General features: G+C 40.5%; 1 protein-coding gene across 6 annotated transcripts in view; it reads right to left on the bottom strand.

The window, feature by feature from the left end:
• The window catches only part of tcp11l2 (t-complex 11, testis-specific-like 2), a 47,572-nt gene that overhangs the window by 16,283 nt on the left and 4,207 nt on the right, over window positions 1–27,082 (bottom strand). For all 6 annotated transcript variants that reach the window (XM_087999564.1, XM_087999567.1, XM_087999565.1 and 3 more), the window contains exons 2-6: window positions 25,984–26,047; window positions 24,008–24,174; window positions 19,723–19,855; window positions 8,447–8,567; window positions 2,105–2,325 (exon numbers count right to left, since the gene is read on the bottom strand). In XM_087999564.1, coding sequence (XP_087855690.1) covers window positions 2,105–2,325; window positions 8,447–8,567; window positions 19,723–19,855; window positions 24,008–24,167 — 635 coding nt within the window. In that variant the 5' untranslated portion in view covers window positions 24,168–24,174; window positions 25,984–26,047. The remainder of the gene's footprint in view (window positions 1–2,104; window positions 2,326–8,446; window positions 8,568–19,722; window positions 19,856–24,007; window positions 24,175–25,983; window positions 26,048–27,082) is intronic.

The raw sequence follows: 27,082 nt of genomic DNA on the forward strand, positions 1-27,082 counted from the left end.
AGGAAATCTATCAAAGAAAAAGAGAGATCCTATAAAGTGGCCAAGAGCACTGGGAAATCAGAAGATTGGGAAGGCTACAAAAACAAACAGAGGATAACAAAGAGAGAAATAAGGAAGGGGAGGATCAAATATGAAGGTAGGCTAGCCAGTAATATTAGAAATGATAGTAAAAGTTTCTTTCGATACATAAGAAACAAACGACAGGCAAGAGTAGACATTGGGCCACTTCAAACTGATGCTGGAAGCCTAGTGATGGGAGATAAGGAAATAGCAGGAGAACTTAATAAGTACTTTGCATCAGTCTTCACAGTGGAAGACATGAGTAATATCCCAACAATTAAAGGGAGTCGGGGGCTGAGTTGAGTATGGTTGCCATTACAAAAGCGAAAGTGCTAGAAAAGCTAAAAGGTCTTAAAATTGATAAATCTCCTGGCCCCGATGGGCTACATCCTAGAGTTCTGAGGGAGGTGGCTGAGGAAATAGCGGAGGCGTTGGTTGAGATCTTTCAAAAGTCACTGGAGTCAGGGAAAGTCCCGCATGATTGGAAGATCGCTGTTGTAACCCCCTTGTTCAAGAAAGGATCAAGGCAAAAGATGGAAAATTATAGGCCAATTAGCCTAACCTCGGTTGTTGGTAAAATTCTAGAATTCATCATTAAGGATGAGGTTTCTAAATTCTTGGAAGAGCAGGGTCGGATTAGAACAAGTCAACATGGATTTAGTAAGGGGAGGTCGTGCCTGACAAACCTGTTGGAGTTCTTTGAAGAGGTGACAAGGTTAGATCAGGGAAACCCAGTGGACGTTATCTACCTAGACTTCCAAAAGGCCTTTGATAAGGTGCCACACGGGAGGCTGCTGAGCAAGGTGAGGGCCCATGGTGTTCGAGGTGAGCTACTGGTATGGATTGAGGATTGGCTGTCTGACAGAAGGCAGAGAGTTGGGATAAAATGTTCTTTTTCGGAATGGCAGCCGGTGACAAGTGGTGTCCCGCAGGGTTCAGTGTTGGGGCCGCAGCTGTTCACATTATATATTAATGATCTGGATGAAGGGACTGGGAGCATTCTAGCGAAGTTTGCCGATGATACAAAGTTAGGTGGACAGGCAGGTAGTACTGAGGAAGTGGGGAGGCTGCAGAAGGATCTAAACAGTTTGGAAGAGTGGTCCAGGAAATGGCTGATGGAATTCAATGTGAGCAAATGCGAGGTCTTGCATTTTGGAAAAAAGAATACAAGCATGGACTACTTTCTAAACAGTGAGAAAATTTGTAAAGCCAAAGTACAGAGGGATCTGGGAGTGCTAGTTGAGGATACTCTAAAGGTAAACATGCAGGTTGAGTCCGTGATTAAGAAAGCGAATGCAATGTTGTCATTTATCTCAAGAGGGTTGGAATATAAAAGCACTGTTGTGCTACTGAGACTTTATAAAGCTCTGGTTAGGCCCCATTTGGAGTACTGTGTCCAGTTTTGGTCCCCACGCCTCAGGAAGGACATACTGGCACTGGAGTGTGTCCAGCGGAGATTCACACGGATGATCCCTGGAATGGTAGGTCTAACATATGAGGAACGGCTGAGGATTCTGGGATTGTATTCATTGGAGTTTAGAAGATTAAGGGGAGATCTAATAGAAACTTACAAGATAATACATGGCTTTGAAAGGGTGGATGCTAGGAAATTGTTTCCGTTAGGCGAGGAGACTAGGACCCGTGGACACAGCCTTAGAATTAGAGGGGGTCAATTCAGAACAGAAATGCGGAGACATTTCTTCAGCCAGAGAGTGGTGGGCCTGTGGAATTCATTGCCACAGAGTGCAGTGGAGGCTGGGACGCTAAATGTCTTCAAGGCAGAGATTGATAAATTCTTGATGTCACAAGGAATTAAGGGCTACGGGGAGAATGTGGGTAAGTGGAGTTGAAATGCCCATCAGCCATGATTGAATGGCGGAGTGGACTCGATGGGCCGAATGGCCTTACTTCCGCTCCTATGTCTTATGGTCTTATTTTGAAGTGGAAACTTTTCAATTTCCGGAATAAACTTAAAACACTTAAAAAAGAAGCAGCATGTAACTCTATCTTCCCCATTTCACCACCATGCAGACAAATAATTTACCTGAACAATGGAACTATCCCAGTAATTGATTTCAATTTTTTAACATCATCATCCCGAACTGGAGCACAGAACTTTCCCATTAATGTAACAATATATGCAGCCAGTTTATGGATATCAATAGCACTGTGCTCAGCCTGCTGTTTGATTAGATCCAAATCTAGAACCTCAGAGATCTGGTTTCGAAGTCTGTTTTGGCCAGGTAGCAGAAATGACAGTAGAATCTAAACAATAAAAAGGAAGTTACATAAATTAGAAGGCTTGCTTCTATAATATTAGATGTTACACCAGCAATAAATAATTTCATTTTTTACTTTCAGTTAGGTGGCTTCAACACTTGCCCCACAACTGAACATATATTTGGTAATATTTTTTCTATATTCCTATGCCTGAACCATCTTCTTGGCTAATTTCAGGGATAGTGTGCCATTGCCTTCACTTTGGTGCAGGTTTGGAATAGGAACACTGCTGAAGTAAGAAATGGAACAAAAAAATCTGGAGAAGTTTAAACATCCTAAGGTATGCAAATTATGATGGACAAGGGAAGGTGACATCATTAGAGATAAAGGAATAAAAAATGATGTGCTCCGAAGGAAATAGGCATCTCTTTGACATTCCCATCATTGCAGTTTATATTCTTACAAATTAACTCCAAATGAGAGACTGAAGAAAGATATTATAGAATTGAAAACCAAAATCAAACAGGAAAGTGGAAACAGCTATGTATTGTTATGGGAAATTGGACTAGCATTGTTGGAGAAGGAAGAAATGCCAAAGATGTAGGACCAAAAGTGACAAGACAATGGGAGCGGATGAGATGCATGTAAGGATTCTGAAGGGACAGCAGAAATTGCAGAGGCACTGGCCATAATCTTTCAGTCTTCCGTGGATCCAAATGGCATGCCAGAAGACTGAAGAATTGCAAACATTATGGACTCATTCAAGAAACTAATTACATGTCGGTCAGTTCAACGTCATGGTGGGTAAGCTTTCTGAAACAATTAATTGGCACAGAATTAGTCATTAAATGGGAAAAGGTGGACCGATTAGTAAGAGTCAACATGGATTTCTATAGGGAAAATCATGTTTAAACTTAGAACCTTTTTGAAGAAGTAACAGAAAGGAGAGGGTTACACAGTTGACGTGGTATACTTGGATTTCCAGAAGGTGTTTGGTACACTGCCATGCAACAGACTTGAGGAAAGTCATAGTTCATGACATCGAAAATAAAGGACAGGAGCAACATGGATACAAAATTGGCTGAGCAATAGGAAACAGTGTAATGGTCAATGGATATTTATAGGACTGGAGCTTGTTTGTAGTGGAGTTCCCCAGGGGTCAGTACTGGGATCCTTGATATATTCATGATCTGGATCTTAGTGTGTAGAGGAGACTTTCAAAGTTTGCAGATCACACAAAACTTGGAAGAATTGATAACTGACAGCACAACAGTGTCGAACTCCAAAAGGATTTGACAAGTTGGTGAAATGGGGTGATAGATGACATGAGGTTCAATGCAGAAAAGTGTAAGTTGACACATTTTGGTAAGAAGAGCACTGAAAGACATAAAACAGGGAGTACAATTCTAAATGGGGTGCAAGGGCAGAGACACCTGGGTCTGTGTGGACAGATTATTGAAGGTGGCAGATCAGGTGGAAAAGACAGCAGTTAAAGCTATAAAATATCCTCTTTATTAATTGGGCATAGAGGCCAAGAGTAAGGAGGTGCTGTTGTACAAGATACTGCAAGTACAGAAGGAGGATTATTCAAACTACATAGAACATTACAGCACAGTCCAGACCCTTCAGCCCTTGATGTTGCGCCGAACTGTGAAACCAATCTGAAGCCCATCTAACCTATACTATTCCATTCTTGTCCATATGTCTATCCAATGACCATTTAAATGCCCATAAAGTTGGCAAGTCTACTATTGTTGCAGGCAGTGCGTTCCACACACCTACTACTGAGTAAGGACATTACGTCTGACATCTGTCCTATATCTATCACTCTCAATTTGAAGCTATGCCCCCTCGTGCTAGTCATCACCATCCGAGGAAAAAGGCTCTCATTGTCACATAGTCTAACCCTCTGATTATCTTTAATGTCTCGTTAAGTCACCTCTCAACCTTTTTCTCTCTAATGAAAACAGCCTCAAGTCCCTCAACCTTTCCTCACAAGATATTCTCTCCATGTCAGACAACATTCTAGTAAATCTCCTTTGAACCATTTCCAAAGCTTCCACATCCTTCCTGTAATGCGGTGCCAGAACTGCACGCAATTCTCCATGTGCAGCCGCACCAGAGTTTTGTACAGCTGCAGCATGACCTCATGGTTCAGAGACTTGATCCTTCTACTAACAAAAGCTAACACACCGTACGCCTTCTTTACAGCCCGGTCAACCTCCCAGGCAACTTTGAGTGATCTATGTACATGGACACAGAGATCTCTCTGCTCATCTACATTAAGAATCTTACCATTCGCTCAGTACTCCTTCCAAAGTGAATCACCTCACACTTTCCTGCATTAATCTCCATTTGCCATCTCTCAGCCTAGTTCTGCAGCTTATCTATGTCCCTCTGTAACTTACAACATCCTTCAGCACTATCCACAACCTTCCTGTCATCCGCAAATTTACTAACGCATCCTTCTATGCCCTCATCCAGGTCATTTATAAAAATGACAAATAGCAGTGGAGCCAAAACAGATCCTTCCGGTACACCACTTGTAATTGAACTCCAGGATGAACATTTCCCATCAACTACCACCCTCTCTTCTTTCAGCTAGCCAATTTCTGATCCAAACAGCTAAATCGCCCTCAATCCCATGCCTCCGAATTTTGTGCAATAGCCTACTATGGGGAACCTTATCAAATGCCTTACTGAAATCCATAAACACCACACCAACTTCTTTAGCCCCATCCACCTATTTGGTCACCTTCTCAAAGAACTGAATAAAGTTTGAGAGGCATGACCTACCCTTCACAAAACCATGTTGACTATCCATAATCAATTTATTCCTATCGAGAGGATTATAAATCCTCTCTCTTATAACATTTTCTAACACTTTATCCACAACTGAAGTAAGGGTCACTGGTCTATAATTGCCAGGGATGTCTCTACTCCTTTCTTGAACAAGGGAACAACATTTGTTATCCTCCAGTCTTCTGGTACTATTCCTGTAGACAATGACACCACAAAGATCAAAACTAGGGGAAAGACTAATAACAGTAGGCAAGAATTTGGAAGGAAGGTGATAATGGACAAAACCAAAAAGGGATGGATACCTCAAAAATCACCAAGATATACAATCAAAGAATCACCACAGTGTGGAAGGAGGCCATTCAGCTCATTGAATCCACACTGACTTTCCAAAGAGCATCCCATCCAGACCCACTGCCCTACTCCATCCTTGTCATGTTGCATTTCCCATGGCTAATCCACCTAGCCTACACATCCCTAGATACTATGGGCAATTTAGCATTGCCAATCCACCTAACATCTTTGGTCTGTGGAAGGAAACCAGAACACCCAGGGGAAACCCATGCAGACATGGGGAGAAAGTCTGTGTGGCACTTGCACAGTCGAACCAGGTCCCTGGCACTGTGAGGCAGCAGTGCTAATCATCGAGCCACTATGCCACTCTATATATTCCTACATCCACAAAACAAAATACATGCAAGAAGCGTGACTAAATCATCTGGTTTCTGGATCATTTCAGACCAGATGCATGACAAAATGCATGTTGGAATCCCACAGAGTTCCTGATATGTAACCTACATAGAAATTGCCCAGAAGGCCTAAATTCCTGATGAGAAATTCCACTTTTTCCCAACAACCCTTTGAATGTCTCTAACTAGGAATTAAAGTTGAAGACTTCAGCCAATTGACATCTCTAACATCCAACCACTCAACTCCTCTCTCTCTCCCTGGTTGGCCTGAGCAGACTATCTTCCTGACCCAAGCTAACTACTTCACCTTACTCTTCCTAACACTCAAGGACTGGGGACGAAACGTCTGCAACACAAATTCTCAGCTTGGCGAACAGAACCACAACGACGAGCACCCGAGCTACAAATCTTCTCCCAAACTTTGAACTCAAGGACTAGCTCTGGTCCTTTAAATCTTACCATACATCAGCTGGGTGCCATAAACAGAGGGTGTGCCCTGTCTCCTTCCAATTCTATTCCATTCCAAAGGGAATTCTTAATGGACACCATGACCCATGATCAGATGATCCTGGGTGAAAAAAGAAACTTACAGCAGCAATCTGTCTTCATTGTTGCTGTTCTGGACATTTGGGCCCAAATGTTTAAAAATCATTATGGAAGATATGACAAATAAATAAGAATGATCGCAAATTGGAACTGCCACATTTGTTAAGATGTAACTGTCAATGGCTGTAAATATGGAAGCAAGAACTTAGAGAAATAGTGATATCTTGAAAAGTGTCCACATTACAGAGGTGGTGGTGCTGGCGGTGTTAAAATGCATACAAGATAGATAAATCACTGGGATCTGATCAGGTGTATCCCAAAACTTTGTGGGAAGCTAGGGAAGTGTTTGTTGGGCCCCTTGCTGAGATGTTTGCATCATCAATAGTCACAGGTGAGACGCTAGTAGACTGGAGATTGGCTAATCGATGCCATTATTTAAGAATGGTGATAAGGAAAAGCCAGGGAACTATAGACTGGTGAGCCAGATATCAATGGTGGGAATGATTTTGGAATTACATATATTTGGAAAGGCAAGGAATGAGTACACATAGCCAAGATGGCTTTGTACGAGGGAAATCATGTCTCACTAACTTTATTTTTTTTAAAAAAAAGTTATAAAGAAGATTGACGCGAGCTGTACACATTGCTTATATGGAGTTCAGCATTGTTTTTGACAAAATTCCACACGGTGGACTGGTTAGCAAGGATGGATCAGATGAATCCAGGGAAAGGCAGCCAATTTAATATAAAATTAGCTTGCAGATAGAAGAGAGGGTGGTGGGGGAGGGTTGCCTTTCAGACTGGAGGCCTGTGACCCATGGATATGCTGCAAAGATCAGTGCTGGGTCCACTGCTTTTTGTTGTTTATACAAGCGATTTGGATGTGAATATAGGAGGAATGGTTATAAGTTTGTAGTTGACATCAAAATTGGTGGTGTAGTGGATGATGAAGAAGGTTATCTCGGAGTACAATGGGACCTTGAGTTGATGGGCAAATGGTCCAAGGAGTGGCAGATGGAAGTTTGATTTAGATAAACGTAAGGTGTTGCACTTTGGAAAAGCAAATGAGGACAGGACCTATACACCTAATGGTAAGGTCCTGGGTGTTGCCAGACAAAGAGACCTTGGAGTGCAGGTTCATAGTTCCTTGAAGGTGGAATCACAGGTGGACAAGCTAGTGAAGGCGGCATTTGGTATGCTTGTCTTTATTGGTCAGTGCATGGCGTATAGGAGTTGAGATGTCACAGTATGGCTGTATAAAGATATTGTTAAGCCACATCTCAAGTAGTGTATAAAATTATGGTCACCCTGCTATAGGAAGGAAGTTATTAAACTGGAAAGGGTGCAAAAAAGATTTACAAGAATGTTATTGAGACTGGAGCATTAAAGTTATAAGAGGAAGTGAGATAGACTGTGACTTTGCCCCACCCTCCCTCCCCGGAGGGAAGGAGGCTGAAGGCTTATAAAATCATGAGGGGCATAGAGAAGGTGAATAGGCAGGATCTTTTCCCCAAAGTCAGAGTATCCAAAACTAGTTCGAGTTAGAAAATCTGATCAGTATGGACGAGTCGGGCCAAAGGGTTTGCTTCCACGTTGTATGATTCTAGACAAAATAAGCATGAGTATATGAAGTCAGGCTTAAGGTTTTATAGTTTTCACTTTCAACTGTTGAAGTTAGAGTATTGGAGTTGAAGCTGCTATACACAAGCTGGAGTTCTCTGTCTCTCTGCTGCTAGATTCATTCTGTTGGTGTTCCATCTCCTGGACTGCAGGAGATAGCAAGTGAGCAAATCTGTTTTGCTTGATTTGCCTTTGCCAAAGGAGTGTTTACAGGATGCTGTTATACTGGAACAGTTGATGAGTAATAGTTAAATAATATTAATTTGTTAAGTATTTTGATAGAGTTAAAGTTATGCCAATTCTTCTGCTTTTGTTTGTATTTTAAACTGTGGTCTTGGAATAATGCGTGTTTTGCTTAAAGCCTACCAATTTGGCCAACTGAATCACATCTGAAACATATCATTTTCCACTTGCCTTGAAGTAAAATAAAAGTTAGAGTCTAGGTTATCTTCTTGAGATATTTAGAGGTCTTTTTTTTTTTGAGACTGCTATGGACAAGAACATTCCTTTACCTCTTTAATTTCTCCCAAAAGCACAAGGGCGTGATGGTATTCAGGTGGATCCTGGTTCAACTGAGCTTCCAAATGGTCCCAGAATGCCTTGTGAACTATTTCTTTCACTTTTCTTGGTAAACTGTATTTAAAAAGAAAGTGGGTGGTCTAAGGTGTGATGGTTAACACAAATTTGCATTAATTATTCAGTAGTATGTTTTGGCAGCTATGGTCATACAAGAATATTGGGAAACTTAAATTCTCACCTTAGAAATTAAACAAAATAAAGAGAGAGACATATCAGTTTAGAAATTGGATTGTATTCAAATTGGAATGTAAGCCAGGTGCCACGGATGCTGCAAAGAATAAAATGAGGCTGACATCAAAATCACAGCAAAAAAAATGCGCCAATTGTAAATGGGCGGAGAGAGAGGGAGTCAGGCACTGTTGCTCTTCCTCTTCAATCTGCAATGACTGAGAAGCACTGGAGAGTGATTAGGTGATAAAATTGAAGGCAAGCTCAGAAATAATTTCAGATGGCAAATTAAAGAATAAAATTCAGCTAACAGACTGCATTTTGTAGCATTGTTTAGGAAACATTGCACCGAAAGTTAGAAAAAAAGTTAGTAATAGCTCTTTTTAAAAATAAGTAATATTCAACAATGTACATATATCTTTTCTATATGACAAAGTCACACTATGTTCAAGTTTTCACACCACGACACAGCAAGCTCGTTTACATTGTAGTAAATAAAAACAGCTATTATGTCTCTAAGAAATCTCACAATAGCCATTAAATGGAGAAAACAACCTCACAATGTTGGTAAGAAATTAGGCATCAAGTAGCTATGTAGGCTCTGAAACCAATTTTTAAAAAGAACAGTTAATAAGTGGTGTCCATTGACGACAAACAAGCATAACATTAAGTTTCTAGAACGATGTAGTTGACTTCATTGTCAGTAAAATTCAGTCTTGAGACTTGCAAGCAGTTCTCCTCTATCCAGTCTCTGAAGCTTCAGTCACCTGTCACCAACTAGTTCAGAATTTGAAAGGTTCAATCGTAGGTCCATACTAAACTAATAGATAAACTGGCCACAGGTCCAGGGTTCCATAATTTATGGATAGGATTTATGCATTCACCATTCCTGTATCTTCAATCTATCATCCCAACTCCACGAGCCCTCATCTTGTACATCAACCTTTTGTGTGACACGTTAATGATTGCCTTTTGGAAATCCAAATACACTGTCTACTGTTTCCACTTTATCTACCCTATTAGTTATACCCTCAACAACCCGACTGTATTTGTTGAACAGGTTGTTCTTTTATAAAACTATGTTAATTTATTCTATGGTGTTTTCTAGGTGCATTGCTCAGACTTCCTTAGCAACAGATTCCAGCACTTTCCCAGTGACTAATGCAAGATTAACTGGCCTATTGTTCCATATTTTCTCTCTCCCTCCTTTCTTGAATATCAGTCTTACATTTCCTAACATTCAATCAGCTGGCATCATTTCAGAATTTAGGGAATTTTGGAAAATCATAGCTGTAGACATAGAGCTCTTTTAGAGCTCTATTACATTTACTTTTTCCAATATTAATTACCTTCATTTTCTCACTCACAAGCATTTTCTTCTGATATGTCTTGTGTTGTCAAAATAGAAAATATATATTGGTTGTCTCTGCCTTTTTCTAATTTCCCCTTGATAATTTGTCTTCTTTCTAAAAAGATCAACATTTACTTACCCACTCTTGTCCTTCTAACATATTTGTACTAAAATCGTACAGCTTCTAAAAAAAGATTCCTGGCTAATTTACTCATTCTATTTCTCCCCTCTCAATTTTGAGGTGGCTCTTTGTTGGTTTCTCAAACACCCTCAAATCCTCAGACTTTATTACTATCATTTGCAACATTATAAGCCTCTAGTTTTAATCCAGTACTGTCTGTCTTTCCCCTCTTCAGTAGTTTTTGTTTCTCAGTGAAATGCATTTCCATTGAACACAAATTATATTCTTAAAATGTTTCCCACTGTATATTTACTACCATACTTTTAGTCTATTTGCCCAATGAGGCTCAGCCAGCATGTGGTTTTCTTTTTATAGATTTACAGAAAGCTGATCAGGCTTAGCATTTGTTGCACTGGTTTGCAGATTGTAGCTGATGGTAAGGAGTTCATCACCTGTCATACTGCCGTGTAAAGTGAGAACAAAGTGAACTTCCATTATATAGATCAAGGTGTAGATTAGTAGTTGTTTTCTTGGTGCTATACTTCTGCAATCTTGGGACACTTTAGGAAATGATTTTGCAGGGCATAAGGAGAAGCTACTGCAGGAGGAGATGGAGAAGAACAACAATTAAATATACACATGGACATGGGACAGTTTTACACCAGCAATATATTTAACTCAACCCTCTTATGACTCGAACCAATAATTCTGGCAGCACTTCTCTCAATTTCATCATATAAACAAGAGATTCTTTAGCAAAGACAGCAAGGAGGAAAATGCCACTAATTGTATTTTCCCAGGAGGCAGAAATGACCTAGTTATTCATTTATCTCAAAAAAACAAGCAAAAGGTTATTAAACTCTCTGATAAGGACTGTTGTTGTCGTCTGGTGTGCTAATCTTTACGTGGCAGAAGCTGAGCAACAATTCCTAGACACTTCCTTCCATCTCCCTCTGGATCATGACTCCACCGCTGCACATCAAGTTGTTGTTTCCAGGAGTGTTACTGACCTCATCTCCTCTGGAGACCTCCCCCTCACAGCTTCTCACTTCAAAGTTCAATTCCCTCCTCCAAACCCAAACAGCCTGATTCTATCTTCTTCCCAAATCTACAAACAGAACTGCCCAGGCAGACCCAATGTTTCAGCCTATTCCTGCCCCTTTGAACTTTTTTCTTCCTATTTTCACTACTTTGGCTGCCATTGTCCCATCTTTTCCCTATTTACATTCGTGGATCTTCAGATACTTTATGTCAGTTCCATATGTTTCAGTTTCCCTTCTAGTCACCTCCTCTTCACATCTATATGTCCATCCCCCATCAGAATAGTCTTGTGGCTCACTGAATCTTCTTTGAAAAAAAGAGATCTGAACACTCCCCATCCACCATCACTATCCTTCATTTGCAGAGGTGGTTTTCACTTTTACTTTAATTCATCTAACCTCCAAGTCAAGGTTGTTGCTATGGCTACCCACCTGGATCCCAGTTATGCCCATCCCTTTGTGGAGTATGTGGAACATTCATGGACCAGGGTGTCACAGAGAATAGTCATTGCACAGTGCTGACAGTGGAAGTGTTTTTTAAATATTTATTTCTGTCTCTCCTTTTACTATTATTTTCACTCATCAAGATGTGCATCACGTAAACAGACCCTTTGGTCCAACTCATCCATGCTGACCAGATATCCTAAATTAATCTAGTCTATGCTTCAGTCCTACCGAGACTCCCACCCTCAACTCTTTCGCTGATAAACTGATGATGTTGTCCATGCTGCTTCCTGTTCTTGACTGGAATGGAAAAATTAAAAATCAGTTTTGTTTCCTAATTTCTATTTCTCCCTAACCTACAACCAGTCCATCTTTGACTCTTCTCTCTGCATAACTACATTGTTTCCATTTCTGGAGTTAGGTGGTGTACCAACCTCCACTGTAAACCCACTGAATCCCATAGTTACCTTGACTATGTGTTTTTCACAGGAGAAAGTGAGGTCACACCCTACTTTCAACAATCACTCCATTCCATTCTCCCAGTTTCTCAGTCTCTGTTGTATTTGTTTCAATGATCCCTCCAACATGCGCTTTTTCCCCTCAAGGTTCCCCCTTTATTACATATGAGGAGGCCCTCAGCTGTGTCCAAACTTGTTTCTACACTTCCTCCCTCATCCCCTTTCCTCCCTACCAGAATAATTATTGGGTTCCCCTCGTCCTCAGCTTCCACACCATCTGTCACTACATTCAAAAAGGATCATCCTTTGCCATTTCGAGTACATCCAGCAGGGTTCCATCACCCAGCACAAAAAGGACAGGGAAAGATTTAAAAAGGGTCCTAAGAGGCAAATTATTCACGCAAGGGGTGGTGCATGTATGGAATGAGCTGGAAGCGGAAGTGGTGGAGACTGGTAGGATTCCAACATTTAAAAAGGAATATGGATGGGTATATGAATAGGAAGGGTTTACAAGGAATGGGCTAAGTGCTGGCAAATGGGACTAGATTAATTTAGGATATCTGGTCAGCATGGATGAGTTGGACCAAAGGGTCTGTTTACGTGATGCACATCTTGATGAGTGAAAATAATAGTAAAAGGAGAGACAGAAATAAATATTTAAAAAACACTTCCACTGTCAGCACTGTGCAATGACTATTCTCTGTGACACCCTGGTCCATGCCAAACACTTCATCATCCCCTCTGGACAACTTTCTATGTAATTACAGAAAGCCATTTCACCTTCTCCCTCATATTCTCCAGTCCCAGGAAGACCTTCAGGTGAAGCAGTGGTTTACTTGTACTTCCCTCAATCCATTCTACTGTATTCACTGCTCACAATATGGACTCCTTTACACTGGTCAGCTTAAATGCCGATGGAGTGACTACTTTGCAGAACATTTCCATTATGTCCAGAAGAATGCCCCAACATTCCAGCTGCTTGCCAATTCAATAAATCATCTTTCTCGCATGTTAACATGTCCACCTTGGCCTGATGCAGTGTTCCAATGAAGCTTAATGCAAGCTGGGAGAACAAAACCATGTTTTCCACTCAGGCACTTTACAACTTTCAGGCCTCAATATAGAGTTCAACAACTTCAAAAGCTACTTTATATCTCCATTTCTCCTTCAGAACCATTAGCATAGTCTTTTTGCTCTGAGCATCCTCACCATTCATTCCATTCACTGCTTCTCACCTTTTGTCACCAGCCTCTTTCAGTGCAGGAAGAAAACTATCAAACTCAAAAATGTTAAATTACTTTCTTTCTCCACAGATATTGCTAGATCTGCTGAATTTCTCCGGTTGTTTTGTTTTTATTACATTTAATCCTGTTGATTGCAGTCTGACAGGCACGCAGCCACGAATCAACAATGTTATAGATGAAGAACTATGTTTAACCACTAGTTACAGCCAGAAAGGTCATCAGAAAGAGGAGACATTTAATCTTTGGTGTCTGCTGGCTTAGTACCAAGGAATAATTGCTTCTGTGAGCTTCTATAAAAAGGAATGACACCATAGAAGCATCGAAGTCCAACACACCATGTTCTTCTTTTAATGTTCTCCTGTAGGAGGAGAGAGTTGAGTCATACAGTGGTTTTAGTACTGAACGGCATAAAAAGAGGGAGCTCACAGGTTCAAATTTGTACAATGACAGGTTGTATATGGAATAAATCTGTCAATAATAAACATGGCCAATAGGATTTTCAGCAAAGGGAACTGGTTACATTTACCTGGTCTAAGCTAGAAATGCAAATCCAATTCCACAATATGCAAATGACAGTGGTAAAACAATTACTGTAGAACACAAAGATAAATAGTTGATGGATCTCACTAGTAGCAACCCAAGTACTGATCAATACACAACTCTGACAACCTGTTCATTGACATCAGGGAACTGGTGTGCAAGTTCAGACTAAGTCAACAGCCTCATGACAAGGTCAATGTCAACAGTCAATGCCAGGGTCCTAAGAGTTGTTCTACTCCAGTTGTAAGATAAATCCAACAAGGTGAGGAAAATGTTATAAAGATCAGTAGGACCCCCCAACATATATTCTGGGCCCCAAGAAGTTTAAGTACCAAATTACAGCAGGCCACAAAGTTTCTGCTGCCGAGGGACTTGTATTCTATACCAATCCAGCCTCCTGGATCCATTCTCAATGTTAACTGTCAGCTAAAGAAAGCAAGTTGGTAGCTGCTGATGTTTCAATGATATTGTTCTCACAGATGATCCCAACTGTGGAGTTGTTAGGTTCTTTCAAAACAATCCTATTCAGTTATAGAGTCAGAGAGTCATAGAGATGTACAACATGGAAACAGACCCTTCGGTCCAACCCGTCCATACCGACCAGATATCCCAACCAATCTAGTCCCACCTGCCAGCATCCGGCCCATATCCCTCCAAACCCTTCCTATTCATATACCCATCCAAATGCCTCTTAAATGTTGCAATTGTACCAGCCTTCACCACTTCCTCAGGCAGCTCATTCCATACACGTACCACCCTCTGTGTGAAAATGTTGCCCCTTAGGTCTCTTTTATATCTTTCCCCTCTCACCCTAAACCCATGCCCTCTAATTCTGGACTCCTCGACCCCAGGGAAAAGACTGTCTATTTATCCTATCCATGCCCCTCATAATTTTGTAAACCTCGATAAGGTCACCCCTCAGCCTCCGATGCTCCAGGGAAAACAGCCCCAGCCTGTTCAGCCTCTCCCTGTAGCTCAGATCCTCCAACCCTGGCAACATCCTTGTAAATTTTTTCTGAACCCTTTCAAGTTTCACAACATCTTTCCGATAGGAAGGAGACCAGAATTGCATGCAATATTCCAACAGTGGCCTAATCAATGTACTGTACAGCCGCAACATGACCTCCCAACTCTTGTACTCAATACTCTGACCAATAAAGGAAAGCATACCAAACGCCTTCTTCACTATCCTATCTACCTGCGACTCCACTTTCAAGGAGCTATGAACCTGCATTTCAAGGTCTCTTTGTTTAGCAACACTCCCTAGGACCTTACCATTAAGTGTATAAGTCCTGCTCTGATTTGCTTTTCCAAAATGCAGCACCTTGTATTTATCTGAATTAAACTCCATCTGCCACTTCTCAGCCCATTGGCCCATCTGGTCAAGATCCTGTTGTAATCTGAGGTAACCCTCTTCGCTGTCCACTACACCTCCAATTTTGATGTCATCTGCAAACTTACTAACTGTACCAAATCATTTATGTAAATAACAAAAAGTAGAGGGCCCAGCACCGATCCTTGTGGCACTCCACTGGTCACAGACCTCCAGTCTGAAAAACAACCCTCCACCACTACCCTCTGTCTTCTACCTTTGAGCCAGTTCTGTATCCAAATGGCTAGTTCTCCGTGTATTCCATGAGATCTAACATTGCTAATCAGTCTCCCATGGGGAACCTTGTCGAACGCCTTACTGAAGTCCATATAGATCACATCTACTGCTCTGCCCTCATAAATCTTCTTTGTCACTTCTTCTAAAAACTCAATCAAGTTTGTGAGACATGATTTCCCACGCACAAAGCCATGTTGACTATCCCGAATCAGTCCTTGCCTTTCCAAATACATGTACATCCTGTCCCTCAGGATTCCCTCCAACAACTTGCCCACCACCGAGGTCAGGCTCACTGGTCTATAGTTCCCTGGCTTGTCCTTACCACCCTTCTTAAACAGTGGCACCACGTTTTCCAACCTCCAGTCTTCCGGCACCTCACCTGCGATTATCGATGATACAAATACCTCAGCAAGAGGCCCAGCAATCACTTCTCTAGCTTCCCACAGAGTTCTCGGGTACACCTGATCAGGTCCTGGGGATTTATCCACCTTTAACCATTTCAAGACATCCAGCACGTCCTCTTTTGTAATCTGGACATTTTGCAAGATGTCATCATCTATTTCCCTACAGTCAACATCTTCCATATCCTTTTCCACAGTAAATACTGATGCAAAATATTCATTTAGTATCTCCCCCATTTTCTGTGGCTCCACACAAAGGCCGCCTTGCTGATCCTTGAGGGGCCCTATTTTCTCCCTAGTTACCCTTTTGTCCTTAATATATTTGTAAAACCCCTTTGGATTCTCCTGAATTCTATTTGCCAAAGCTATCTCGTGTCCCCATTTTGCCCTCCTGATTTCCCTCTTAAGTATATTCCTACTTTCTTTATACTCTTCTAAGGATTCACTTGATCTTTCCTGACTGTACCTGACATATGCTTCCTTCTTTTTCTTAACCAAACCCTCAATTTCTTTAGTCATCCAGCATTCCATATAGCTACCAGCCTTCCCTTTCACCCTGACAAGAATATACTTTCTCTGGATTCTTGTTATCTCATTTCTGAAGGCTTCCCATTTTACAGCCGTCCCTTTACCTGCGAACATCTGCCTCCAATCAGCTTTTGAAAGTTCTTGCCTAATACCGTCAAAATTGGCCTTTCTCCAATTTAGAACTTCAACTTTTAGATCTGGTCTATCCTTTTCCATCACTATTTTAAAACAAATAGAATTATTGTTGCTGGCCCCAAAGTGCTCCCTCACTGACACCTCACCTGCCCTGCCTTATTTCCCCAAGTGTAGGTCAAGTTTTGCTCCTTCTCTAGCAGGTACATCCATATACTGAATCAGAAAATTGTCTTGTATACACTTAAGGAATTCCTCTCCATCTAAACCTTTAACACTATGGCAGTCCCAGTCTATGTTTGGAAAGTTGAAATCCCCTACCATAACCACCCTATTATTCTTACAGATAGCTGAGATCTCCTTACAAGTTTGTTCCTCAATTTCCCTCTGACTATTAGGGAATCTATAATACAATCCCAATAAGGTGATCATCCCTTTCTTATTTCTCAGTTCCCTCCAAATAACTTCCTGGATGTATTTCCGGGAATATCCTCCCTTAGCACAGCTGTAATGCAATCCCTTATCAAAAATGCCACTCCCCCTCCTCTTTTGCCTCCCTTTCTTTCCTTCCTATAGCATTTGTATCCTGGAACATTCAACTGCCAGTCCTGCCCCGCCCTGAGCCATGTTTCTATAATTGCTATGATATCCCAGTCCCATGTTCCTAATCATGCCCTGAGTTCATCTGCCTTGCCTGTTAGGCCCCTTGCATTGAAATAAATGCAGTTTAATTTATTAGTCCTACCTTGTTCCTGCCTGCCCTGACTGTTTGACTCACTTCTGTTCTCAGCTGTACCCATCTCAGATCGATCTCTTTCCTCACTATCTCCCTGGGTCCCACCCCCTCCACCTTACTAGTTTAAATCCTCCCAAGCAGTTCTAGCAAATTTCCCTGCCAGTATATTAGTCCCCTTCCAATTTAGGTGCAATCCATCCTTCTTATACAGGTCACTTCTACCCCAAAAGAGATTCCAATGATCCAAAAATGTGAATCCTTCTCCCATACACCAGCTCCTCAGCCATGCATTCATCTGCTCTTTCCTCCTCTTCCTGCCCTCACTAGCTCGTAGCACTGGGAGTAATCCAGATATTACTACCCTTGAGGACCTCCTTTTTAAAATTCTACCTAACTCTCTAATCTCCCTTCAGAGTCTCAACCTTCTCCCTTCCAATGTTGTTGGTTCCAATGTGGACAATGACCTCCTGCTGGCCCCTTTCCCCTGTGAGAGCATTCTGCACCCTCTCTGAGACATCCTTGATCCTGGCACCAGGGAAACAACACACCATTCTGCTTTTTCTCTGCTAGCCACAGAAACGTCTGTCTGTGCCTCTGACTACAGAATCCCTTAACACAATTGATCTCTTGGAAGCCGACGTACCCCTCGTTGCATTAGAGCCAATCTCAATCCCAGAAACTTGGCTGTTTGTGCTACGTTCCCCTGAGAATCCATCATTTTCCAAAACAGCATACCTGTTTGAAATGGGTATATCCACAAAAGACTTCTGCTCTTGCTGCCCACCTCTCTTACCCTTCCTGGAGTTAACCCAGCTATGTGACTGTATCTGAGACTTTCCCCCTTTCTATAACTGCCATCCATCACATACTGTAGCTGTTGCAAATTCCTCATCGCTTCTATTTGGTAGATAGCACATACTCGTGGCAAAAAGGTAATTATTGGGTGCAGTGATCGAGAAACTGATCAAACATTTGTCCTGGATTATATTAAGCTACAGGTGTTTTGACATCTTTCATCTCACAAGTGAGGAGAATTCTATCCTATTTCTGGTTTGTACCTTGTACATAGTCAAGAGGTTTTTTTTGGAGACTAACACATAAGCCAATCAGAAATATCCACCCTCTATCCTGTCTTGAAACCATAATAATATGGATGACCTGATCTGAATTGCCTTCATGTTCAAGGAAAAACAAAGCTTTAAACTTAAAACCTGAATTTGGATTTTGATATTTTTGGCTCAAATTGAAACATTTACATGTTTGACCTTTTGCAAATCTGAATTTCATTTTCAGAGAGAGAGAGAGAGAGAGAGAGAGAGAGAGAGAGAGAGAGAGAGATAAACTTAAGTCAAAATGGTATTCTAATACATGCTGTTGGGTTTAAACACTTGTGCTCAATCCTGTTAAAAAGCAACATCAATAAAACAAAATGGGATCCATTAGGGTTAAAGAAAGAGAGCAGTACTTAAAAACTAAAATATTTACCAGTCAACTTTAAATTAAGTAACATTTTAACTTTGCCAGGTTTTTTTTTGGAAGGAATTCTGCCTGATAATTTTACACTGCACTAGAGCTAGGCTCCCAGTGGTGTATCTTGTGTTGTTGGTTGCAAGCTAAATGCAAAACATTGAAATGATGCCCTCAACTTGATTTCTAGACACAAAACCACCAGCACGTTGCAGCGTTTGAGAATGAGACTAGTTGCACCACACCCGCACATTTGGCAACTGGTTGCAGTCATTATCTCCAAACTATTGAGACACAAATCATCTCCATCATCTAATTTTTGGACTGAAAATATCATCTCATCACAAGATTGTGAGTAACATATTCTTAAAGGAATGGATATGCTTAACATTTCAATTATGTATTATTTCATGCCCCCTGAAGAAAACATTCATGTTCAAAACTGAAAATATGAATTTGGCCATTTTGACTTGGAGTGCAATGCTCCATCTATTAACCATTTACAATTTTACATGTAATCACTAGATCATGACAAAGTAGAAACAGGACATTAAAAACAGTTCTTCTGTGAATAGAAATGCATTTCCATCTTAAAACAGTCTTGGATCAACTGAAAAATTGATTTCATACCACTACTCTCCTGAGTTATAATTTACTTTGCAAAGGAGAAAACAAAATCAGAGAAATGTTCACTTAAGTTTTATTGCACTTTCAAATTTAAAAAAAAGTCTGATTTTATTTTTGAAAGAGATTAGTGCAAACAAATAGGTAGTGCATCCACTAAGCAACATTGTGAGCTGCATTTAGACACAAGTTAGCTGCATGTGAAAAGCTGAAATCAATACTGACAAAGCCAGCAGGTCAAATCTAGAAGATGAAAGATCACTAACTGGTCCCATTTGAATTATATTACAGATAGCTGAAGACATGCCCATTATCCCAGTTTATGAAAATAAACAACTTTATTTACCTTTGAGGAGGAAGATCAATTTGCTTCATTTGAAAGTTGCTATTCATAACTATTTCATGAACCAGAGACATATTTGACAACCCTTTTGCAGTCTCCATTAGGACATCAAAAGAACCCGTTTTAGGAGGACTTGCTGCAGTGATTAAAAAAAAACAAACTATAACAATCTAGACTCAGGAAAATCTTCAGTTGCATATTTCAACTATTTGTATTTACCATTTGTGGAGGAAAATCTTATTCCACTGTTGCCATCCATAATGTAACATTTGCCATTAAAACTTGGTCAGAAACAAAGTGTGGGAACACATATCAGACATGATATGGACTTATTGATTTTCTCCTTCCAAAGTACGTGCTAACTTTGTCTACCATGTGCGACATGTCCAAGAATAGACTTCACAGATCAATTTTCATTCTTCCCATGTTCTTCAGTTTCTCAAAATTCCATACCTACTCACCACAGCAATGACATCTTGTAAGTTTGCTTGCTGAGCTGGCAGGTTTGCTTTAAGACATTTCGTCACCATGCTCAGTAAAATCATCAGTGAGCCTCCAGTGAAGCGCTGGTGTTCTGTCCCATTTTCTATGTGTATGTCTTGGTCTCCTAAGGTGGGTGATATCATTTCTGGTTCTTTTTCTCAGAGGTTGGTAAATGGGGTCCAAAGCGATGTGTTTATGGAGGGATTTCCAGGCCTCTAGGAATTTCTGTGAGTGTCTCTGTTTAGCTTGTCCTAGGTTGGGTGTGTTGGCCCAGTTGAAGTGGTGTTCTTCTTTATCTGTATATAATATTAGTGATAGTGGGTCATGTCTTTTGGTGGCTAGTTGGTGTTTGTATATCCTGGTGGCTAGTTTTCTGCCTGTCTTTCTGATGTAAATGTTTGTTACAGTCCTTGCATGGTATTTTGTAAATGACATTAGTTTTTTTGGTTGTTGGTAGAGGGTCCTTTAGGCTTATCAGTAGCTGTTTCACTGTATTGTTAGGTTTGTGGGCTACCATGATGCCAAGAGGTTGGAATGGTCTGGTAGTATCTCCGAGATGTCTTTGACATATGGTAGTGTGGCTAGAGTTTCTGGGTGTATTGTCTACTTGTTTGGGATTATTGTTGTGATACAACACACCCAGAAACTCTAGCCACACTACCATAAGTCAAAGACATTTCTGAGATGACTACCAGACTACTCCGACTCTTGGCATCATGGTAGCCCACAAACAGCTACTGATGAACCTAAAGGACCATAGATGAACAACCAGCAAAACAAATGTCATTTACAAAATACCATGCAAGGGCTATAACAAGCCCTTGGACAGACAGAAAACGAGCCACCAGGATACACGAACACCAACTAGCAACCAAACGACATGACCTACTATCACTAGTATCCTTACATACAGACGAAGAAGGACACCACTTCACCTGAGACAAAACATCCATCCTAGGACAGGCTAAACAGAGACATGCACAGGAATTCCTGGAGGCCTTGCATTCAAACTAGACCTCCATCACTAAACTCATTGATTTGGACCCCATTTACCAAACTCAGGAAAAAAAAAAGAAATGATATCACCCACCTTAAGAGACCAGGACACACAAATAGAAAGCAGGGCAGGACATCAACGCTTCATCAGAGACTCAATCATGTTACCTAGCATGGTGATGAAACATCTGAAAACAAACCTGCCAGGTCAGTGAGCAAACTTACAACCTGAACCTCAACCTGAGTTACAATTTATCTCAAAAATCACAAACAGCAATGACATTTTTCGATTTATGACTAAATACTCGTCTACCCTATCTAAAACAATAAGGTGTGATAGTCGAATGAGTTAGAAAAAAATAACAGGTATCCGAATCCCACACAATTGGGTGGATCTGCAGCCTGTAAGGCTCCCAGGTTAAATTAATATTAGGAAATAACTCTGTTCCTGACTGCCAACTATCCATGTCAGAAAACTAGTCTCAATTACATAAAAGGAATATTATTCAAAAAAGGAAAATAAAGGTCTCATTGATAGTAGAAATAGTTATCCCAGGAGAGTATAGGGTATCCCTGCGAAGTTACGATTAAGGCATTCTTAGCTGAGATAACAGGCACCTCATTTTTTAAAATTTGACTTACACTGAAAAGGTGCAAGATTTGGATATTCCTCATATTGAGCAGAAGAAGAAATTATCCACTCAAGAGACAGGACACAATCAAAAATTCAGACATTTAATGTTCTGACAACAGTGCCAAAGCCCAAACAAATTACATTGAATGAAAAGGTAATTTGAAATTAAAATCCTCTGAATTCCAATTTGGCTCAAGTTTGATAATTGATCATATTCCCAAATTAACAGTACAGAGCAGGCGATTCTCTTCATATCTAGTAAGAAATTACAGCAGCACTTCAAATTTATGGGGCCCCTGCAACATTCTATCCCAAGACAGAAACTGTTTATTTCTTCTTGTACAGAATAGTTAATTAACTGGAGGATATCCACAGGAGAACATAAACATTAGGCCCCAATAAAAACAACTTTGCATTATATTTTATTCCTGTGTGTGCATTTTTGAAAAATATGCCTAGTTACTATCCGAATCAATGATGTTGTAGACAACATCAACTACATGTATTCATGTCTTTCAAAATGCACTACTCTAAGGTAACTACCATCACAGGGATCTTATGGTACAGTGATAGTGTCCCTACGTTCCCAGGTTCAAGGTTCACTGCTCTGGAGATATCTAATAACATCTGAAGAAGATTGATAAGAATTGTTTTTAAAACAATTGTTTATGAGTCAAGAGAGAATTAGATCACTTTAGACAGACTTGAAGAAATACTGGGTTCTCTTCAGTATGAGAATTCCATAACAATGACCTTCAGCCATGTTAGTCGTTGAAATCTGAATACTGTTCAATGACAAACATCTAGGACCTTGAAATCAAAATCAGAAAATGCTCAACATGTCAGGCAGCACCGGTTCAGGAAAAAACAGGGTTAACATTTCAGGTCAATGACCTTTCATCGTTCATATATTCCCCTTGCCATAGATGCTGTTTGAATTGCTGAGTATGCCCAGCATTTTCTGTTGTCATTCTGATTTTCAGCATCAGTGGTATTTTGCTTTTGCATTCAGTTTCTTTAGCTACCTATACTGGAATAATTAAGTGGTGAAAATTGCAGAAGATAACAGATAAAGATTACAATTTGCAATATTACTGTTCCCTTAACCCATATGAATCCTATGACACTAGTTGGCATTTTGGAGAAGAAATTAAATAAAATTCTTCAGATTTCAAAACCATTCAAAAACATATAGACTAATTGATGCAAACAGAGTAGTCCAATGGCTAAAACGTACAGGCATGCAATCCGACTGGTTTCTATTGCACTTATATGGCATGGTGGCTCAGTGGTTAGCACTGCAGCCTCACAGCACTAGGGCCCCAGGTTCGACTCCAGCCTTGGGTGACTGTCTGTGTGGAGTTTGCACATTCTCCCAGTGTCTGTGCGGGTTTCCTACAGTTTCCTCCCACAGTACAAAGATGTGCAGGTCAGGTGAATTGACATGCTAAATTGCAATAGTGTTAGGTGCATTAGTCAGAGGTAAATGGGTCTGGGGGGTTACTCTTCGGACGGTCAGTGTGGACTTATTGGGCTGAAAAGCCTGTTTCCACACTGTAGGGAATCTGATCTAATCTAACACCATAAGAAATAAGAACAGGAGTCGGTGGCCAGCACCTCAAGCCTGCTGCACCATTCAGTAGAATTATTGCTGATCTAACATTCCTCACATCCACTTCCCTGCCTTTACCAGTAACCCTAGACACTTGATCAGTAGAGGGAATCAATCTGTCTCAGCTTTAAATATACACAAGAACTCTGCTTCCACAGCTCTCTGTGGCAAGGAGTTTCAAAGACTCTCCACCCTCAGAGAGGAAATTCCTCCTTATCCCAGTCTTAAATTGACACCCCTTAATTTGGAGACTATGCCCTCTGGTCCTAGACTCTCCCATGTGGGGAAACATCTTCTCAACATTTACCCTGTCAGGACCTTTAAGAATCCTATATGCTTCAAAGAAATTACTTCTCATTCTTCTAAATTCCAGTAAGCTGAGTCCCAACCTGTTTAGCCTTGTATGTTGAAAAAAAACTTGGTAAATGGACACCAACTACTTATTACTTAAGGTAAATATTAGGTGCTTCTTGCACAATAAATTAATACAAGTTTGCATTTAACCGAGTAATCACAGAATACATTTTGCAATTATTTTTAAAATGTTGGGATCAAAGACGTACAGGCTGGAGAGCTGGGTTTGCTAGAAGAATCACTACTGAAACTTTGTCGAGCATATTCATAATCACTGGAAGAGTTGACACTATCAGACCGCTCACAAGAGTCAGTGTCACTATTCAATGACTCATCATTCAAGGAATGTTTCTCATTACTGAAAGGCATCTTCTCACTGTAAAAACAAAATGAGCTAACATTGAAATTCATTACTTAAAACTGTTCATGGGCAATTTAGATCCATCTTTAACACTTTTAATAGGGATTTTTAAAAATAAGTTGGAAAAAGTGATAAGCATTTGAAATAACATACATTAATTTAACATAGAGTGGTAGGACAAAAAAATGCAAAGTGTTACTTGGTCCTCAGGTAAAATATTAGCTAACCTTATGCAGAAGAGTTAGTAGACTTCTAAAATCTAAACAAATTAAATATGTGAATAGACATGACCAGTATACAAGCAGTGTGAAGCATAGCAGAAGTCTGACCAAACCATACCAAGTCAGAGGGCAAGTAAAATTATACTTTTCTTGATAAAATAAAAATTGACTTCCTGAGATAGTGTAAAAAACAAAGCATTTCTTTGTGGAACATTACTTGAATTGGAGCAGTTCGCCAACACGGCGGCTCAATTCCACCCTCGGTCGAGTGTGTGTGTGTGTGTGTGTGTGTGTGTGTGTGGGGGGGGGGGGGGGGGGTGGGTGGGTGTATATAGTTTACACATTCTCTCCGTGTCTGCATGGGTTTCCTCCGGGTGCTCCAGTTTCTTGCAACAATCACAAAGATGTGAAGGTCAGGTGAATTGGCCGTGCTAAATTGCCCGTGCTAAATTGCCCATAGTGGTAGGTGCATTAAATCAGATGGAAAATGGGTCTGGGTGGGTTACTCTTTGGAGGGTCGGTGTGGACTTGTAGGTCCGAAGAGCCCGTTTCCATACTGTAGGGAATCTAATCAAACACTGTATATAGGTCAATTCATGATGGTCATAACGGCTAAGGTGCTAGTGACTCATGTACTAGGAACAAATTGGATTTTTTCCTATCTCCTCATCTATTCATTTCCATTTACAGCACTGCATATACATGTGTTGTCTGTCATTCCTTCCCCTACCACACCCCATCCCATGACTTTCAATTTTTCTTCATTTTGAATAGCAGTCCTAGCTAATTTTAATTTAAAAGCCATAATCTAATAAATTAGAAAAAACCTAATCTGTGACAATGGGGTGGCAGCAGTGAAGGTATTCGTATTCCTGCCATTTGATAGTTTCAGTGTATTCCCCCCATTTCATAGTACAGCATAGTCAGAACTTATTAAAACTTGCAGGCTTGCTTCTTATATACATACATTACATGAGAATAATAAGGTTGATCATCGGTTTGATCCAAGCATCATTACATTTTTCCCCTCCACAATAGGCCTGTGACAGCTGTTGTTTGTCTCAGTTTAGACTATTACGAATGGGACCAAAGGAAGCAGCCAGCAAAATGTCAGAACTGAAGAGAGATCTAAACATGGTGAACAGGTGAAAGCATGGATTTGTCATTATCCATAATCTTCATTACAACATTGGAAGGTCCTTGGGGCTGGACCAATTATTTTAAAAAATTTTCCCTTTTGAAAAGTACCCAAAAGAACTAATTGTGATAGGATTTTTTAATGCACTAAGTGGTTAGGGTTGGAATGCACTGTATGTGTTGTCACAGTGACAAATTTAATCGTGACTTTCAAGAGGAAATTGGATCAGGACCTAAAATAAAACAAATGCAGGGTTGCAGGAAGAGAACTCGGGTGAGGCTAACAGAATTGCAAAAAAACTGGCATCAGTTCAATAGGCTGAATAGCTTCCTTTTGTGCTTTACCTATTCTGTGGTTTATCTATTCAATGATGGATGCTACATCCCAAATGGAGAAATAAAGAAGTTATTTTTGCTAATACTGGTCCCTTTCTCCTGTTTGTTCCAGAATGAAAATAATGCTTACCTTTCAAGTTTAGCAGCTTCACAACAGAATAGCAAATCAGTTAAGTGCCTGAAATGAAGTACACCTTAAAAAATAAACATAAAATTAATCAAAATACTAAGCCTTTAAATGAAAAGAAATCATATTTGACCATATGAATACAAGAACACAAAACACAGGAATTGCTAGTGGACATACAGACCATCAATAAAATCACAGATGATATAATCTTGGCCTCAAATCCATTTTTCTATTTGTTTCTAATCATCCTTGTCTCCCCTATAATTTAAGAATTTATCTCAGAAGACTAGAGGTTGGCTAACATGGTGCCACCTTTTAAGAAAAGGGGGAAGAAAACACCAAGGAACTTAGACCAGTGAGCCTGACATCGGTAGTAGGCAGGTTGTTGGAGAGAATCCTGAAGAACAGGATGTACATGTACTTGGAAAGGCAAGGACTGATTAGGGATAGGCAGCCTGGCCTTGTGCATGGGAAATCATGTCTCACAAACTTGATTGAGAGTTTTTTGAAGAAGCAACAAAGAGAATTGATATGAGCAGAGTGGTGGACATGATCTATATGGGCTTCAGTTAAACGTTCGACAAGATTTCTCATGGGAGACTGGTTAGCAAGGTTAGATCTCATGGAGTACAGGGAGAACTAGCCATTTGATATGGAACTGGCTCGAAGGTAGAAGACAGAGGGTGTGGCGAAAGGTTGCTTTTCAGGCTGGAGGCCTCTGACCAGTGGAGTGCAACAAGGATCGGTGGTTGGGTCCACTATCTTTCATCATTGAAAGAAATGGTTTGGATGTGAACATAGGAGATATAGTTAGCAAATTTGCAGATGACATCAAAATTGGAGATATAGTGGACAACGAAGAAGGTTACCTCAGAGTACAATGGGACCTTGATCAGATGGGCCACTGGACTGAGGAGTGGCAGGTAGAGTTTAATTTAGATAAACGCGAGGTGCTGCCTTTTGGGAAAGCAAATCTTAGCAGGACTTAATGGGAAGGTCCTGGTAGTGTTGCTGAACAGAGAGACCTCGGAGTGCAGGTTCATAGTTCCTTGAAAGTAGGAAAGCAGGATCGTGAAGGTGGCGTTTGGTATGCTTTCTT

This window comes from Chiloscyllium plagiosum, unplaced genomic scaffold (genome assembly GCF_037043375.1).
Source record: "Chiloscyllium plagiosum isolate Xiang-an unplaced genomic scaffold, Cpla_swu_hap1 HiC_scaffold_23, whole genome shotgun sequence".
Classification (NCBI taxonomy): domain Eukaryota; kingdom Metazoa; phylum Chordata; class Chondrichthyes; order Orectolobiformes; family Hemiscylliidae; genus Chiloscyllium; species Chiloscyllium plagiosum.